Source organism: Canis lupus, chromosome 28 (genome assembly GCF_003254725.2).
Source record: "Canis lupus dingo isolate Sandy chromosome 28, ASM325472v2, whole genome shotgun sequence".
Taxonomy (NCBI): Eukaryota; Metazoa; Chordata; class Mammalia; order Carnivora; family Canidae; genus Canis; species Canis lupus.
The window spans coordinates 2,439,925-2,459,812 of record NC_064270.1 but is presented as its reverse complement, the minus strand read 5'-3'; the positions used below and the strand labels follow the sequence as shown (position 1 = coordinate 2,459,812).

General features: G+C 36.3%; 1 protein-coding gene across 1 annotated transcript; it reads left to right on the top strand.

Moving 5' to 3' along the window:
• The first annotated feature begins 214 nt into the window (after positions 1-214).
• On the top strand, positions 215-1,195 carry LOC112672648 (olfactory receptor 6C65-like). The gene has a single exon (XM_025467782.3). The coding sequence runs from the start codon at positions 215-217 to the stop codon at positions 1,193-1,195; it is 981 nt and encodes a 326-aa protein (XP_025323567.3).
• Positions 1,196-19,888: the final 18,693 nt, after the last annotated feature.

The window sequence follows — 19,888 nt, the reverse complement described above, 5'->3', positions numbered from 1 at the left end:
CATCGGGCTGTCTCTTTGACAAAGAGCCTGCTTCTCCCTCTCTCCTCTGCTCATGCGCGCTCTCTCTCTCGCTCGCTCTCTGGCAAATAAATAAATAAAATATTTTTCAAAAATTAAAAAATAAAATCTATAAAATAAAAGGGATGGTCAAAAGGAATATTACTAACATTATTGCTATGTTTACTTACAAATTAATGTTATCAAAAATAATAAAATGTATAATGATGTATGTATGATGCTGTGGAAAGAGATGCCCATGGAAATGGAAAATGGGACAGCTGTCCAGGAATTCACCTTGGAAGGGTTCCCTGACATCCAGCACCTGGGAAAGTTTCTCTTCCTGGTGCACCTGCTGACATACCTGGCATCCATTGCAGGCAATGCTGTCATAGTCACCATCATCTGTGCTAATTCCCGGCTCCAGACACCTATGTACTTTTTCCTCAGCATTTTCTCCTTTGTGGAGTGTTGTTTTATAAATACTGTTATTCCTAAATTGTTAGTCATCTTTCTTTTAGGCAAGCAAAACGTTTCCTTTCCTGCCTGTTTCATACAAACCTTTTTCTTTTTCTTTCTGGGAGCAGCAGGTTTCTTTCTCATAGCAGTGATGTCTCTGGATCGGTATGTGGCCATTTGCAAGCCCCTGCATTACTTGACCATCATGAACCTGAAGACTTGCTCCTTCCTGGTCACTACCTGCTTCACTTTGGCCTTCACTCTCATCACTGGTTTGGTAGTGAAAGTTTCCCAGTTATCCTTCTGTGGCCCCTATGTCATCCCTCACTTTTTCTGTGACATTGGCCCCCTGATTCATCTTTCCTGTTCTGACACTAAACCTACTGAAATGTTGGCTTTTGTCCTCGCTTTGTTTATCCTTTTGACATCCCTTATCATAACCATCATTGCCTACAGCAACATAATAGTCACAATTGTACAACTCCCATCAGCTAGGGAACGACAGAAAGCTTTCTCCACCTGCTCCTCTCACCTCATAGTCCTCTCTCTGATGTATGGCAGCTGTGTCTTTATATATGTAAAACTAAAGCAAACGAACAGGATGGACTCCAACAGGGAGGCTGCCCTTGTGAACACGGTGGTGACCCCGCTGCTCAACCCTGTTATTTACACTCTGCGGAACAAGCAGGTCCACCAGGCTCTGAGAGAGACAATGTGCAGAATGAAAATGTCAAGATGAAAAAAATCACATGGCCTGGAATGAAAGACCTTAGAGAACCCTGTGTCTTCATTCTGGCTAATGTAGCAGTCCACAGAGTTGTTCTGCAGGGTATCTGGAAGACCTCACTTAACCCTGCACATCCCTAGGAAAATGGAAATCTGTTTTTGCAAGGCCACATTTTCCTTTCATGTGCATAAGTATCTTTTCCTTAAATATTCCATATATTCATGACAATTTTAATTGCAAATCCTTTACTAAATTTTTATTCTTCCCTCTGATATAAAGATGTGTTTGAAATTTCCAAAATGTAGTAACTTATTATTTTTTATTTCACTTCTCTCTATCCACAATCATGGCACAATAGATTAATTATTAAACAAAAGGCCCTTAAATAATAAAACAATAGAAGGTTTTTTATTACTTTTTGGTTATGATGAAAATTATGGGAATACTACTAAAACTTTGGTCCACATTCCCTCAGCGTCACCCAAAGAAATAGTGGTTGTAGTACCCTTCACTTTGGAATATATATGGTTTGCATCAGGTGTGCTCTGAAATGCTGATCTTGGCTCTTAGCTTAGCTACATATGTATGCATCAATCCAATACTGGAGGGAAACAGAATTGTTCTCAGGCTTAGATCATTCTCCAAGGAAAGGGAATGACCTCAGCATCCCATAATTCACCAGCTTTCCTAAATTATTTCTTCCAGTTCCTACTCCTCAGATGCATAATGCATACTCATGATTGGTTCCTATCTTAAAGCTGTTACCACAGAATACTTGCGTATATCAGTGGGAGAGAGCACTTATTTCATATTTCTATAATTTCCTCCCAATATTCAAATTGATGGAATCTAAGTTATTTATCTACTTCATATTACTAATTAAAATAAATGAATTAAATATTTTTCCTGGTTGAATTATGTTGTCAACTGTAAGATTATCTTTTGATTGATAATGTATTTTAAACTAACATTTCCATTATCTCTGTCCTTAAAACTTGTACAATTTTTCCAATTATTTGACAGTTAGAATGTGTCTATTTATTCTTCAGAAGACATATCTCCTAAAAAACTAAGAAAATTTTTTAATTTTGTTTGTCTTTAGCAAAAACCCTGAGGTTAGATAATCTCATTTTATGAAATATGTTCTACACCATGGTTAGGTCATATTTGGCTATTTGATGGTCTATTACAAAGTTCAGAATTAATCTCATTGACAGTGAAGAGATATCAAACATGTCCTTTAAAAATCACAAATGATTCGCTATATACATTGTATAAAAAAGAGATTAGGAAAGTGGGTACAGACCCTGTTACAGGAATGGAAAGAGAGTGATGGTTTAGGGAAGTGGCAGTGAGAATGGAATGCAAAGGGAACAGAGTAGACTCTGAATGATCTGCAACAGACATGCCTGGTGCTGCCTTTCAACTAACTGATCAACTTCCAGAAACACAAGTCACCTTCTCTGTAGAATATGGAGATTGAGCTAGATAATCTCTAGGGTCTGCCTGAACATACTCATGGACATAGCAAAAAGATGCTACAGGAACATGGAAATAATGTTCCACCCTGAGACTTGAACTACTGAAGGGTGTTGTGAAGTGGTTGAGGTTCAAGAATGTAGGGAGTAAATCAAAGAATTTTTGTCAAATTACTGAAAAGAGTGTGAGCCTCCCCAAGGTTTTAGTCAGAAATTTATAATAACTTATTATACTTAAACTAGTTAAATGCACTTTATATTACTTTGAGATAGACTATGACTGAAGAGTGAAGTTGACAAACACAAAAATAAATGCTAGAAATAGAAAACTTAGTCTATAAATCCAACATTGGTCATTTCTAGCCATAGACAGTACTGAGTGAAGGTCAAATCCTAATGTGGAGATTAATGCACTAGATTCAGGTGCTATAAAATGTTTTATTGAGACAAGCCCCTAAAATGTGTGTTAAAGACACATCCAATCATAAAAACTAAACCACTTTCTTGATCTATGATCTGCATACAAAAAGCGGTAGATATTTAATGTTTACAACTTGATGTGTTCAGAGATAAGTATACACCCTTGAAACCATCATCACTAGCAATACCATACCTATCTACCACATCCAAAATTTCTTCCTAGCCACTTTTTTGTTGACTTTTTTGTTGTTACATGATAGATAAAATCATTTAAGATATACTCTCTCAGCAAAATCTTAAGTAGGCAATAAACTACTGTTAATCATAGGCCCTATGTTATACAGAACTCCAGAACTTTATTGTGTTTATCTTAAACTTGACCAATACCTCTCTAATTCCCCTCCCTCAGCCCCTGACAACCACTATTCTACACTCTGCTTCCATGTATTTGTTTAGATTCCACATAGAAGTGACATCAGGCACTGTTTGTCTTTCTGTTTCAGGCCTATGTTACGTAGAATAATGTCCTCCAGGTATCTCCATGTTGTTGCAAGTGGCAGGATCTTCTTCTTTATAAAGGTCAAATGATACTTCATAGTGTATATATGCCAAAGTTTTTTATCCATTCTTTTCTACATGGACTTTTAAATTATTTCCACATCTTAGCTATTGTGAAAATGCTGCAGTAAATATGGGAGCACAGATATCCCTTTGAGATCCATATTTCAATTTCTTTGGATAAGTACCCAGAGACAGGACTGCTGGATCAAATGGTAATTCTTTTTTTTTTATTTTGAAATGTTTCCAGAAACACTATGTTATTTACCGAGTGGCTGCACCAATTTACATTTTGATCAATAGTGTACAAGGGTTTCTTCTTCTCCGTATCCTTTCTAAAACCTCTTATACTTTGTGGGGTTTTAAAAGAACTGTGAAGTGATATCTCATTGTGGTTTTACCTGTATTTCCCCCGAGTGATGTTTGCATTTCCCTTAATGATGGTGAGCATCTTTTCATGTACCTGTTGGCTACTTGTATGTCTTCTTTGGAAAGATGTTCAATTTTCTGATTCAACACTTACATACAACACCCAGAGCTTGTCACAAGTGCACTCCTTAATATTCATCCCCTATTTCATCCATCCCTCCAGCCACCTCCCCTCTGGTAACCATGAGTTTGTTCTCTATAGTTAAAATTCTGTTTCTTGGTTTGCCTCTCTTTCTCTCTCTCTCTCTCTCTCTCTCAATCTCTCTCTCTCTCATATGCTCCTTTGTTTTCTTTCTTAAATTCCACATATGAGTGAAATCATATGGCATTTGTCTTTCTCTAACTCACTTATTTCACTTAGCATAATACTTTAAACTCCATCTATATCCTGCAAATGGCAAGATTCAATTCTTTTTGATGGCTGAGTAATATATATATATATATATATATATATATATATATATATATATATATATATATACTATGTCCTTTAAATTTTTTTTATTTATATGTAATTTGCCAACATATAGAATAGCATTCAGTGTTCATCACATCATGTGCCCTCCTTAATTCCCATCACCCAGTTACGCCATCCCCCACCTACCTCCCCTTCCACAACCCTCAAGTTGTTTCCCAGAGTCAGGAGTCCCTCATGGTTTGTCTTCCTCTTTAATTTTTCCCTACCCAGTTTTCCCCCTTCCCTTAGGGTCCCTATCACTATTTCTTATATTCCACATATGAGTGAAACCATATGATAATTGTCTTTCTCTGATTAACTTATTTCACTGAGCATAATACCCTCTAATATAAATGGTAGGTATTCATCCTTTGTAATGGCTAATATTCCTTTATATATATAGATATATACATCTATCTATCATCTATCTATCTATCTATCTATCTATCTATCTATCTATATCTTCTTTATCCATCTGTTGAGGGACTTCATGGCTCCTTCCACAGTTTGGCTGTTGTGGACATTGCTGCTATAAACATTGGGGTGCAGGTATCCCAGCATATCACTTTGGGGTAAATACCCAGTAATGCAATTGCTGGGTCGTAGGATAGCTCTATTTTTAACTTCTTAAGGAACCTCCACACTGTTTGCCAGAGTGGCTGCACGAGCTTGCAACCCACCAACAGTGCAAGGGGGTTCCCATTTCTCCACATCCTCACCAACATTTGTTGTTTCTCATCTTGTTAATTTTAGCCATTCTAACCACTGTAAAGTGGTATCCCATGGACATTCTTCATTTTTGGCTTCCTTGCACTGTATTCAATATTATTTTTGCATATATATACCTATATACCTATATACCTATATATATATATATATTTTTTTTTTTTTTTTGCTTTTTTATATAATTTTGGAATTTAGTATCTTTTAATACACAAACCAAAATACACTCAGAACCAAGTGGATCACCCTGCTATGTCCATGCTGTGGGATAATGTTCTCTTCCCCCATCTTCCCCTTTTTTTGGTTTCTCTTTCTTTATTTGTTTTCCATTTTCTTTGTCTTTTTTCGTTTATTTTCTGGTTCCTGATCTTCGGATTATCTAGTGTGTATTTTGCTTGGGCTGTGATTGATATTTTTGATGTCCCCTTTATCCATTCAGCAGTCAATAGATATTTGAACACTTTCCATAATTTGTCTATTGTATATAATGCTGTTTTATATATATATATATATATATGTATATATATATATATATATGTGCATTTATCCCCCTTCAAATTAGTATTTTTGAATCCTTTAGGTAATACCTAGTAGTGTAATTGATGGATCATAAGGTATTTCTACTTCTAACCTTTTGAGAAAACTCCATACTATTTCCCAGAGTGGTACACCAGTTTACATTCTCATCAACAGTTTCACCACATCTTCACCACCAACTATTTCTTGCATTGTTGCTTTTAGGCATTCTAAGAGGTGTGAGGTGGTATCTCATTGTAGTTTTGATTTGTATTTCCCTAGTGATGAGTAATGTTGAGCATCTTTTCATGTGTCTGTTGACCATCTGTATGTAATCTTTGGAAAATGATTTAACACATCTTCTGTCCATTTTTAATTGGGTTATTCATTTTCTGGATGTTGAGTTTTATAAGTTCTTTATAAATTTTAAATATTAACTTGTTATCAGATATGTCATTTGCAAATATCTTCTCCCATTCCATAGGCTGCCTTTTTGTTTTGTTTATTGTTTCCTTCACCATGCAGAAGCTTACTCAAAGAAATCTACACATTTAATGCAATCTTTATACAAATGCCGATAGTATTTTTCACAGAGATAAATCAAATAATCCTAAAATTTGTATGGAACCACAAAAGCTCCCAAATAGCCAAAGCTACCTTGAAAAAGAAACGCAAAGCCAGAGGTATCATATCAAAGAAACGCAAAGCCAGAGGTAGCCAGGTATGAAGTATCTGGACTTCAAGTTATATTAAAAAGCTATAGTGATCAAAACAGTGTGGTGATGACACAAAAATAGAAACATAGAATTCAATGGAAAAGAATAGGAAACCCAGACATTAACCCACAACTACATGGTCAACTAACCTTGGACAAAGCAGGAAGAGATATCTAATGGGAAAAAGACAGTTTTATATATATATATATACACTTCTTTGTCCATTCATCAGTTGATGGACATTTGAGCTCTCTCCATAATTTGGCTGTTGTTGATAATGCAGCTATAAAATCAGGGTGCACATATCCCATCTGTATTTTTGTATACTTTGGGTAATTACTCTAGTAGTACAATTACTGGATCATAGGGTAGTTATTTTAACTCTGTGAAGAACTTCCATACTTTCTTCCAGAGTGGCTGCACCAGTTTGCATTCCCACCAACAGTGCAAGAGGGTTCCCTTTTCTCTGCATCTTTGCCAACATCTGTTTCCTCTGTTGTTGATTTTAGCCATTCTGACAGGTGTGAGGTAGTATCTTATCATGGTTTTTATTTGTATTTCCTTGATGATGACTGATGCTGAGCATCTTTTTATGTGTCTGTTAGCCATCTGGATGTCTTTTTGGAAAGGCCCTATTCATGGCTTCTGCCCATTTCTTATTTTTTTTAATAGCCAAACAATAGTGCTCTATTGATAAAAGGTTAGTTTCAGTGAATACAAAATCGTTGTGTAAAGTAAGTTTTCAAAATACATTTCTATAGGTAAAGATGATCTCTTAGTAAAAGCAATTATCAGTAAATTATTTATTAAGATTTGGGCAGCAAAACAAAGGGGGATTTAGAAGTGAGACGGTGTGGGTCCACCCACCCCCTCACTACGCTTACCAGGTCTGCCCATTTCTTAAATGGGTTATTTGTTTGGAGGGTGTTGAGTTTGATAAGTTCTTTGTACATTTTGGATACTAGCCCTTCATCAGATATGTCATCTACAAATATCTTCTCTCATTTTGTAGGTTGTCTTTTACTTTAGCTGTTGGTTTCCTTTGCTTTGCAGAAGGTTTTTATCTTGATGAAGTACCAATAGTTCAATTTTGCTTTCATTCCCCTTACCTATGATGATATATCTAGCAAGAAGTTGCTATGGCAGAGGTCAAGGATTTCTGCCTGTGTTCTCCTCTAGCCCTTTAATGGTTTTCTGTATCACATTTAGGTCTGTCATCCATTTTGGATTTACTTTTGTGTATGGTGTAAGAAAATGATCCTATTTCATTCTCCTGCATGTTGTTGCCCAGTTTTCCCAACACTGTTTGTTGAATAGATTGTCTTTTTCCCATTGAGTAGTCTTTCCTATTTTGTCAAAGATTAGCTGACCACGTAGTTAAGGGTCTGTTTCTGGGTTCTCTCTTCTATTCCATTGACCTATGTTTCTGTTTTTATGCCAATAATGTCTTAATGACTACAGGTTTGTAATACAGCTTTAAATCTGGAATTGTGATGCCTTCAGGTGTTTTTCTTTTCAGAATTGCTTTGGCTATTCGGGATCTTCTGTGGTTCCACACTTTTTAGGATTGATTGTTTTAACTCTTTGCAAAAGGCTGGTGGTATTTTGATGGCAATTACATTAAATGTGTAGATTGCTCTGGGTAGTATAGACATTTTGACAATGTTTGTTCTTCCAATCCATGAGCACAGAGTGCTTCTCCATTTCTTTGTGTCCTCTTCAGTTTCTTTCATAAGCGTGTTATAGTTTTCATAGTTCAAATCTTTTACTTCCTTAGTTAGATTTATTCCTAGGTATCTTATTGGTTTGGGTGCAATTGCAAAAGGATCAATTCCTTGATTTATTTTTCTGCTGCTCCATTATTGGTATACAGAAATGCAATAGATTTCTGCACACCGATTTTATATCCTGTGACTTTGCTGAATTCATGTAGGAGTTCCAGAAAATTATTGGTGGAATCTTTTGGATTTTCTATATAGAGTATCATGTCATCTGCAAATAGTGAAAGTTTGACTTCCTCTTACTCAGTTTGGATGCATTTTTTTTCTTTTTTTCTATCTAATTGCTGAGGCTAAGATTTCCAGTACTATGTTCAATAGTAATGGTGAGAGTCACCATCCTTGTCTTGTACCTGACTATAGGGGAAAGGTTCTCAGTTTTTTTCCCATTGAGAATGATATTTGCTGTAGGTATTTGTATATGGCCTTTATGATGTTGGGGTATATTCCATCTATCCCTACACTGTTGAAGGTTTTCATCATGGCAGGTTGCTGTATTTTCCCAAATGCTTTTTCTGCATCTATTGACAGGATTCTGTGGTTCTTATCCTTTCTTTTATTAATATGGTATATCACCTTGATTGATTTGGGAATATTCAAACACCCCTGCAGCCCAGGAACAAATCCCACATCTTGGTGAATAATTCTTTTAATGTACTGTTGAATTCAATCTGCTAGTATTGTATTGAGAGTTTTTGCATCTATATGCACTTAGAATGTTGGTATTTAATTCTCCTTTTTAATGAGGTAGTCATCTGATTTTTAATTTTTTAAATTTAAATTCAATTTGCCAACATATAGTATAACATCCAGCTCTCATCCAATCAAGTGCCCGTCACTCAGCTACCCCATGCCTTCCCGCCCCCCTCCACAACCTTTCCTTCTGCAACCCTTTGTTTGTTTCCCAGCGTTAGGAATCTCTCATGGTTTGTCTCCCTCTCTATTTTTTCCTGCTCAGTTCCCCTCCTTTCCTTTATAATTGCCTTTGCTATTTTTTATATTCCACGTATGAATGAAACCATATGATGATCGTCCTACTCCAATTGACTTATTTCACTCAGCATATACCCTCCAGTTCCATCCACATCAAAGCAAATGGTGGGTATTCATCTTTTTCTAATGGCTGAGTAATATTCCATTGTGTGGTATATATATATATAATATATACATATATACACATATATATGTATATATATCAGATACAAAATGAGAGGAGATATTTGTAGATGACATATCTGATATATATATTATACACAATGGAATATTACTCAGCCATTATATATACTATACATATAATATATATACCAAATCTTCTTTATCTAGTCATATGTTGAAGTACATCATGGCTCCTTCCACAGTTTGCCTATTGTGGACATTGCTGCTATAAACATTGGCGTGCAGGTGTCCCAGCATTTCCATGCATTTGTATCTTTGGGGTAAATACCCAGTAAGGTAGGGTACCTCTATTTTTAACTTCTTGAGGAACCTCCACATTGTTTTCCAGAGTGGCTACATCAGTTTGCATTCCCACCAACAAGGCAAGGGGGCTCCCCTTTTCCAAATCCTCACCATCATTTATTGTTTCCTGTCTCATTAATTTTTGCCATTCTCACTGGTGTGAGGTGGTATCACATTTTGATTTTGATGTGTATTTCCCTGATGGCAAGTGATGTGGAGCATTTTTTCATGTGCTGGTTGGCTATGTGTACGACTTCTTTGGTGACATTTCTGTACATGTCTTCTGCTCATTTCTTGACTAGATTGTTTCTTGAGTGTTGAGTTTGATAAGTTCTTTATAGATCTTGGATACTAGCACTTTATCTAATATGTCATTTGCAAATATTTTCTCCCATTCTGTAGGGCATCTTTTAGTTTTGTTGACTGTTTCTTTTGATGTGCAGAAGCTTCTTATCTTGATGAAGTCCCAATAGTTCACTTTTGCTCTTGTTTGCCTTGCCTTCATAGATGTATCTTGCAAGAAGTTGCTGTGGCCAAATTCAAAAACGTTGTTACCTGTATTCTCCTCTAGGATTTTGATGGATTCTTGTCACACATTTAGATCTTTCAACCATTTTGAGTTTATCTTTGTATATGGTGTAAGAGAATGGTCCAGTTTCATTCATCTGCCTGTGGCTGTCCTATTTTCCCAGCGCCATTTATTGAAGAGACTGTCCTTTTTCCAGTGGATATTCTTTTGGGGCTGCGTCGAATATTAGTTGGCCTTTGAGTCGAGTGTCCATTTCTGATTTCTTTATTCTGTTCCATTGACCTATGTGTTTATTTTTGTGCCAGTACCACACTGTATTGATGATCACAGTTTGTAATATAACTTGAAGTCAGGCATTGTGATGCCCCAGCTTTGATTTTCTTTTTCAACGTTTCTTTGGGTGCTTGGGGTCTTTTCTGGTTTCATACACATTTAGGATTATTTGTTCCAATTCTGTGAAGAAAGTCTCTGGTATTTTGATAGGGATTGCATCGAACATGTAAATTGCCCTGGGTAGCATTGACATTTTCACAATATTTATTCTTCCAATCCATGACCATGGAATCTTTTTCCTTCTCTTTACATCTTCCTCAATTTCTTTCAGAAGTTTTCTGTAGTTTTCAGTGTATAGATTCTTTACCTCTTTGGTTAGGTTTATTGCCAGATATCTTATGGGTTTTGATGCAATTGTAAATGGGATTGGTTCCTTAATTTCTCTTTCTTCAGTCTCATTGCTAGTGTATAGAAATACAACTGATTTCTGCACATTGATTTTGTATCCTGCCACATTTCTGAATTGCTGTGTGAGTTCTAGAAATCTTGGGGTAGTCTTTTGAGTTTTCTATATACAGTATCATGTCATCTGCAAAGAGGGAGAGTTTGACTTCTTGCCAATTTGAATACCTTTTATTTCTTTTAGTCTGATTGCTGAATTTGGGGCTTCTAGTACTATGTTGAATAACAGTGATGACAGTGGGCATCCCTGTCCTGTTCCTGAACTTAAGGGAAAGGCTCTCAGTTTTTCCCCATTGAGAATGATGTTTGCTGTGGGCTTTTCATAGATGGCTTTCAAGATATTGAGGGATGTGACCTCTATCCCTACACTCTGAAGAGTTTTAATCAGCCAAAACGTTGTATTTTGTCAAATGCTTTCTCTGCATCTGTTGAGAGGATCATATGGTTCTTGTTTTTTCTCTTGTTGATATGATCTAACATGTTGATTGTTTCACGAATGTTGAACTACCTTGCATCCTGGGGATAAATCACACTTGGTCATGTGAACAATCCTCTTACTGTACTATTAGATCCTATCGACTAGTACCTTTGTGAGAATTTTTGCATCTGTGTTCATCAGGGATATTGGTCTAAAATTCTCCTTTTAGGTGGAGTGTTTTTCTGGTTTGGGGATCAAAGTAATGCTGGCCTCATAGAACAAGTTTGGAATTATTCCCTCCCTTTCTATCCTTTGAAACACCTTGAGGAGAATAGGTATTATTTCTTCTTTAAATGTTTAGTAGAATACCTCTGGGAAGCCATCTGGCCCTGGAATTTTGTGTTTGGTGAGGTTTTTGATGACTACTTCAATTTATTCGCTGGTTATTGGCCTGTTCAGATTTTCTTCTTTTTTAATAACAATATTTTTAAATTGGTGTTCAATATGCCAACATACAGAATAACACCCAGTGCTCATCCTGTCAAGTGCCCCCCTCAGTGCCCATTACCCATTCACCCCCACTCTGGGCCTCCTCCCCTTCCACCACCCCTAGTTCATTTCCCAGAGTTAGGAGTCTTTATGTTCTGTCTCCCTTTCTGATATTTCCCACACATTTCTTCTCCCTTCCCTTCTATTCCCTTTCACTATTATTTATATTCCCCAAATGAATGAGAACATACACTGTTTGTCCTTCTCCAATTGACTTACTTCACTTAGCATAATACCCTCCAGTTCCATCCACGTTAAAGCAAATGGTGGGTATTTGTCATTTGTAATGGCTGAGTAATATTCCATTGTATACATAGATCACATCTTCTTTATCCATTCATCTTTCGATGGACACCGTGGCTCCTTCCACAGTTTGGCTATTGTGGACATTGCTGCTAGAAACATCGGGGTGCAGGTGTCCCGGTGTTTCATTGCATCTCTATCTTTGGGGTAAATCCCCAACAGTGCAATTGCAGGGTCATAGGGCAGGTCTATTTTTAACTCTTTGAGGAACCTCCACACAGTTTTCCAGAACAGCTGCACCAGGTCACATTCCCACCAACAGTGTAAGAGGGTTCCCTTTTCTCCGCATCCTCTCCAACATTTGTGGTTTCCTGCCTTGTTAATTTTCCCCATTCTCACTGGTGTGAGGTGGTATCTCATTGTGGTTTTGATTTGTATTTCCCTGATGGCAAGTGATTCAGAGAATTTTCTCATGTGCGTGTTGGCCAGGTCCATGTCTTCCTCTGTGAGATTTCTGTTCATGTCTTTTGCCCATTTCATGATTGGATTGTTTGTTTCTTTGGTGTTGAGTTTTATAAGCTCTTTATATATCTTGGAAACTAGCCCTTTATCTGATACGTCATTTGCAAATATCTTCTCCCATTCTGTAGGTTGTCTTTGAGTTTTCTTGACTGTATCCTAAGCTGTCCAAAAGCTTCTTATCTTGTTGAGGTCCCAATGGTTCATTTTTGCTTTTGTTTCTTTTGCCTTCGTGGATGTATCTTGCAAGAAGTTACTATGGCCGAGTTCAAAAAGGGTGTTGCATGTGTTCTCTTGGATTCTGATGGAATCTTGTCTCACATTTAGATCTTTCATCCATTTTGAGTTTATCTTTGTGTATGGTGAAAGAGAGTGGTCTAGTTTCATTCTTCTGCATGTGCATCTCCAATTTTCCCAGGACCATGTATTGAAGAGACTGTCTTTCTACCAGTGGATAGTCTTTCCTGCTTTATTGAATATTAGTTGACCATAAAGTTAAGGGTCCACTTCTGGATTCTCTATTCTGTTCCATTGATCTATGTGTCTGTTTTTGTGCCAGTACCACACTGTCTTGATGACCACAGCTTTGTAGTACAACCTGAAATCTGACATTGTGATGCCCCCACCTATGGTTTTCTTTTTTAAAATGCCCCTGGCTATTCGGGGTCTTTTCTGATTCCACACAAATCTTAAAATAATTTGTCCTAACTCTCTGAAGAAAGTCTATGGTATTTTGATAGGGATTGCATTTAATGTGTAAATTGCCCTGGGTAACATTGACATTTTGATAATATTAATTCTTCCAATCCATGAGCGTGGAATATTTTTCCATCTCTTTGTGTCTTCCTCAATTTCTTTCAGAAGTGTTCTGTAGTTTTTAGGGTATAGATCCTTTACCTGTTTGGTTAGGTTTATTCCTAGGTATCTTATGCTTTTGGGTGCAATTGTAAATGGGATTGACTCCTTCATTTCTCTTTCTTCAGTCTCATTGTTAGTGTATAGAAATGCCACTGACATCCGGGAATTGATTTTGTATCCTGCCACACTGCCAAATTGCTGTATGAGTTCTAGCAATCTTGGGGTGGAGTCTTTTGGGTTTTCTACATAGAGTATCATGTCATTGGCGAAGAGGGAGAGTTTGACTTCTTCTTTGCCAATTTGAATGTCTTTAATGTCTTTTTGTTGTCTGAATGCTGAGGCTTGGAATTCCAGTACTATGTTGAATAGCAGTGTTCAGATTTTCTATTTCTTCCTGTTCCAGTTTTGGTAATTTGTGGTTTTCCAGAAATGCATCCATTCCTTCTAGAATGCTTAATTCGTTGGCATATAGTTGCTCATAATACATTTTAAAAATTGTTTGTATTTCCTTGGTATTGGTTCATCTGATTTTAAAGCCAAGGTATTCTGGGTTCATAGAGTGAGTTTGGAATTTTTCCTTCGATTTTTATTTTTTGAAATAGTTTTAGAAGAATAGGTATTAACTCTTATTTAAATGTCTGCCAAAATTACGCTGGGAAACCAACTAGCCCAGGACTTTGTTTGTTGGGAGATTTTTGATTACTAATTCAATTTCTTTAATGGTTCTGGGTATGTTCAAATTTTCTATTTCTTCTTGTTTCAGTTGTGGTAGTTTGTAAGTTTTTAGGAAGTCGTCCATTTCTTCCAGTTTGTTGGCATATAATTTTTTATAATATTGTCTTTTAATGGCTCATATTTCTGTGGTTTTGATTGTTATCTCACCTCAGTCATTCATGATTTTATGCATTTGGGTCTTTCTTTTTTCTTTTTGATAAGTCAAGCTATGGAGATTATCTATTTTATTCTTATGAAGAACCAGCTCTTAGTTTTGTTAGTCTTCTCTACTGCGGTTTTTTGTTTGTTTCTATTACATTTATTCCTGCTCTAATCTTCTAATCTTTATCATTTCCCTTCTTCTGCTAGCTTTATACTGTTTTTTGGGGGGGGTTGTTTTGTTTTGTTTCGGTGTTACTTTTCCAGCTCCTTTAGGTGTAAGCTTAGGTTGTGTATTTGATACTTTTCTTGCTTCTTGAAGTAGGCCTGCACTGCAATACACTTCCCTCTTAGGACATCTTCTGATGCATCCCAAAAGTTTTAGGATGTCATGCTTTCATTTTTATTTGCTTCCATGTATTTTTTGAAAATTATTTTTTATAATAAATTTATTTTTTATTGGTGTTCAATTTGCCAACATACAGAATAACACCCAGTGCTCATCCCGTCAAATGGGTGACGGGCACTGAGGGGGGCACCTGACGGGATGAAAATTATTCTTTCATCTCTTGGTTAACCCAGTCATATTTTTAGTAGGATGTTCTTTAACCTCCATATATTTGTGGTCTTTTCAGATTTTTTCATGTGGTTGACTTCCAGTTTCATAGTGTTGTGATCTGAAAATATGCATGATATGATCTCAATCTTCTTGTACTTGAAGAGGGCTGATATGATCTATATAATGTTAGAATCATCTATACAACTCTTCTATAGAATGTTATATATGTACTTGAGAAGAATGTGTATTCTGTTGCTTTAGGATTAAATGTTCTGAATATATCTGTTAGGTCCATCTGGTCCAATGTGTCATTCACAGCCATTGTTTCCTTGTTGATTTTCTGCTTAGATGATCTGCCCATTGCTGTAAGTGGGGTATAAAGTCCCTACTATTATTGTATTGTCATCAATGAATTTCTTTATATTTGTTATTAATTGATTTCTATATTTGGATGCTCCTAAATTGGGGGCATATATATTTAGAAATGTTACATCTTCTTGATTTTTAGCCTCCTTAATTATGATATAATGCCCTTGTTAATCTCTTGTTAGAGTCTATATACAGTATCACGTCACCTGGATAGAGTGAGAGTTTGACTTCTTTACCAATTTGAATGCCTTTTATTTCTTTTTTGTTGTCTGATTGCTGAGGCTAGGACTTCTAGTACTATACTGAGCAATAGTGGTGACAGTGAGCATCTCTGTCCTGTTCCTGAACTTAGGGGAAAAGCTCTCAGTTTTTCTCCAGTGAGAATGATATTCACTGTGGGCTTTTCATAAATGACTTTTATGATATTGACATATGTTCCCTCTATCCCTACACTTTGAAGAGTTTTAATCAGGAAAGGATACTGTATTTTGTCAAATGCTTTTTCTACATCTATTACGGGGATCATACAGTTCTTCTCTTTTCTTTTATTATGTGATCTATCACATTGATTGTTTTATAAGACAGGGATGTCCACTCTTCACCACTGCTATTCAACATAGTACTAGAAGTCCTAGCCTCAGCAATCAGACAACAAAAAGAAATAAAAGGTATTCAAATTGGCAAAGAAGAAGTCAAACTCTCCCTCTTCGCCAATGACATGATACTCTATGTAGAAAACCCAAAAGACTCCACCCCAAGATTGCTAGAACTCATACAGCAATTTGGCAGTGTGGCAGGATACAAAATCATTTTTGGATGTCAGTGGCATTTCTATACACTAACAATGAGACTGAAGAAAGAGAAATTAAGGAGTCAATCCCATTTGCAATTGCACCCAAAAGCATAAGATACCTAGGAATAAACCTAACCAAAGAGGTAAAGGATATATACCCTAAAAACTATAGAACACTTCTGAAAGAAATTGAGGATGACACAAAGAGATGGAAAAATATTCCATGCTCGTGGATTGGAAGAATTAATATTGTGGAAATGTCAATGTTACCCAGGGTAATTTCCATGTTTAATGCAATCCCTATCAAAATACCATGGACTCTATTCAGAGAGTTAGGACAAATTATTTTAAGATTTTTGTGGAATCAGAAAAGACCCTGAATAGCCAGGGGAATATTAAAAAAGAAAACCATAGCTGGGGGCATCACAATGCCAGATTTGAGGTTGTACTACATTGATTGTTTTACAAATGTTGAATAACCTTTGCATCCCAGGGATAAATCCCACTTGGTCATGGTGAATAATTCTCTTAATGTACTGTTGGATCCTATTGGCTAGTATCTTGGTGAGAATTTTTGCATCCATGTTCATCAGGGATTTGGTCTATAATTCTCCTTTTTGGTAGGATCTTTGTCTACTTTGAGGATCAAGGTAATTCTGGTCTCATAAAATGAGTTTGAAAGTATTTTTCTTTCATCTATTTTTTTGAAACAGCTTCAGAAGAATAGGGCTTTAAATGTTTGGTATAATTCCCCTGGGAAGCCATCTGGCCCTGGCTTGGGAAGTTTTTGATGACTGCTTCAATTTCCTTGCTGGCTATAAGTCTGTTCAAGTTTTCTATTTCTTCCTGTTTCGGTTTTGGTATTTTGTAGGTTTCCAGCAATACATCCATTTCTTCCAGATGGCCTAATTTGTTGGCATATAGTTGCTCACAGTATGTTTTTTATTTTTATTTTTTAAAGACTTTATTTATTTATTCATGAGAGACACAGATAGAGGAGAAGTAGGATCCATGCAGGAAGCCCAATGACTCGATCCAGGGTCTCCAGGATCACACCCTGGGACAAAGGCGGTGCCAAACTGCTGAGCCACCCGGGCTACCCAACAGTATGTTTTTTAAAATCATTTGTCTTTCCTTGGTATTGGTCGTGATCTCTCTTTTTTTTTCCATTCATAATTTTAGTAATTTGAGTCTTTTCTCTTTTTTTTTTTTTGATAAGTCTGTTTAGGGACTTATCTATCTTATTAAATCTTTCAAAGAACCAGTTCCTCATTTCATTTATCTGTTATACGGTTTTCTATTTCGTTGAGTTCTGCCCTAATCTTTATTATTTCTCTTCTCCTGCTTGGTTGAGGCTTTATTTGCTGCTTTTTCTCCACTTCCTTTAGGTGTAAGGTTAACTTGTGAATTTGAGATTTTTTCCAATTTTTTGAGGGATGGCTTATATTGAAATGTTCTTTCCTCTTAGGACCACCTTTGCTGTATCCCAAAGATTTTGGACAGTTGTACTTTCATTTTCATTAGTTTGCATGAATCTTTTTAATTCTTCTCTAATTTCCTTGTTGACACATTCATTGTTAAGTATATGTGCTGCCAAAGCAAGCACTGACTCATTCATTTTTTTAGTAGCATGCTCTTTAACCTCCAAGTGTTGAGTTCCTTCCAAATTTCTTCTTGTGACTGAGTTCTAGATTCAAAGCATTGTGGTCTGAAAATATGTATTTTGCTTGGATCATTGTTGATATTTTTGACCCTGCTTACTCATACAGCCATTCTGCACTGGATAAAATGACTAGAAGGAAGTATTCACCCCAGAAGAAAGAACCAGAGGTAATACTCTCTGCCACAAACCTAATGGATATGGATTGAAGTAAGATGTTGGAGATAGAATTCAGAATTACAATTATAAAATTACTGGTGACTCTTGGGGGAAAAAAGCATAAAAGACTCTAGAGACTCTCTTTCTGCAGAAATGGTATCTAATCAGACCAAAATTAAAAATATTCTAGCTGAGATGCAGTCTAAACTGGATGCTGTAACAGCAAAGGTAAATGAGGCAAAAGAGAGTAAATGACCTAGAAGACAAATTGATGGGAAGGAAGTAAGTGAGGAAAAGAGAGAAAAACAACTAAGAGCCCACAGGAGATACTCTGAGAATTAAGTGATCATTTGAAAAAGAATCTGTTTTAAAATCTAGTTTGCCTAAGTTTGGCTGCTCTGGCTTTATTTTGACATCCATTGGCCTGATAGATGATTGTTCATCTCCTCACTTTCAATCTATAGGTGTCTCTAGGTCTAAAATGAATGTCTTATAGGCAGCATATAGATGGATTTTATTTTTTTATCCATTCTCATACCCTATGTGTTCTGTTTGGTGCAAGTAGTCCATTTACATTCAGAGTGATTATTAAGAGATATGAATTTAGTGCCATGTGTTACCTGAAGAGTTGGTGGTACTGGTAGGTTCTCTGGTTCTTTCTAGTCTTTGTTGCTTTTGGTCTTTTTTTCTCCACTGAAAGAGTCCCCCGTAAGTTTCTTGCAAGGCTAGTTTACTGGTCATGAACTCCTTAGTTTCTGTTTGTCTGGAAAACTTTCTATGTGTCTTTCTATTTTGAATGACAGCCTGACTAGATAAAGAATTCTGGGCTGCATATTTTTCCCATTCAGCATGCTGAATATTTCCATCCACTCCTTTCTGGACTGCCAAGTCTCTGTGAAGAGATTTGCTGTGAACCTGATCTATCTTCCCTTGTAGGCTAAGGACATTTTTTTCCTTGTTGCCTTCAGGATTCTGGCCTTGTCTATGTATTTTGTGAACTTGACTATGATATACCATGATGATGGCCCACTTTTGCTGAGTTTAATGGGAGTTCTCTGTGCTTTTTGGATTTTTATGTCTGTACCATTCCCCAGATTAGGAAAGTTTTCAGCTATAATTTGTTGAATAAATTTCTGCCCCTTTATCTTTCTCTCTTTCTTCATCTTCTGAGATTCCTATGATATGGCTGTTATTGTGCTTTACTAAGTCACTGAGTTCTCTAAGCCTACTTTCATGGTCTGTTACCTTTCTTTCCCTCTTCTTTTCAGCTTCATTATTTTCCATAATTTTATCTGATATATCATTAATTCACTCCTCTGTTTCATCCATCCTTATTTTTATGGCCTCCATTTGTGTTTGCATGTTGGTTAAAGCATTTTAAATTTCAGCCTAATTAGATTTTAGTTCTTTTATCTCTGTAGTAAAAGATGTTCTAGTGTCTTCTATGCCTTTTTCAAGTCCAGCAAGTATCATTATAATCATTGTTTCAAATTCTAGCTCAGATATTTTACTTATATCTGTATTGATTAAATCCCTGGCCAAATTTTCTACCTTGTGTGCTTTCTTTTGGGGTGAATTCCTCCATCTCATCATTTTATCCAGAAAAGAAAAGAAGAAAGAGGAAAAAGAAAACAAAAAACAAACAAAAAAAACAGGAGCACCTGGGTGGCTTAGTCATTGAGCATCTCCATTTGGCTCAGGTCATGATCCCGGGGTCACAGAATCAAGTCCCACATCAGGATCTCCGTGGAGAGCCTGCTTCTCCCTCTGCCTGTGTCTCTGCCTCTCATTTTGTGTCTATAATGAATAAATACATAAAATCTTTTGTTAAAAACACACACACACACAAAAAAAAAACAAAAACAAAAAAACACAAAAAGAAAGCAAAAGCCATGGAAAAAGAAAAAA

Excerpts from the sequence above, each read along its gene's own strand:
- LOC112672648 (XM_025467782.3), top strand. The coding sequence starts at position 215 with ATGTATAATGATGTATGTATGATGCTGTGGAAAGAGATGCCCATGGAA.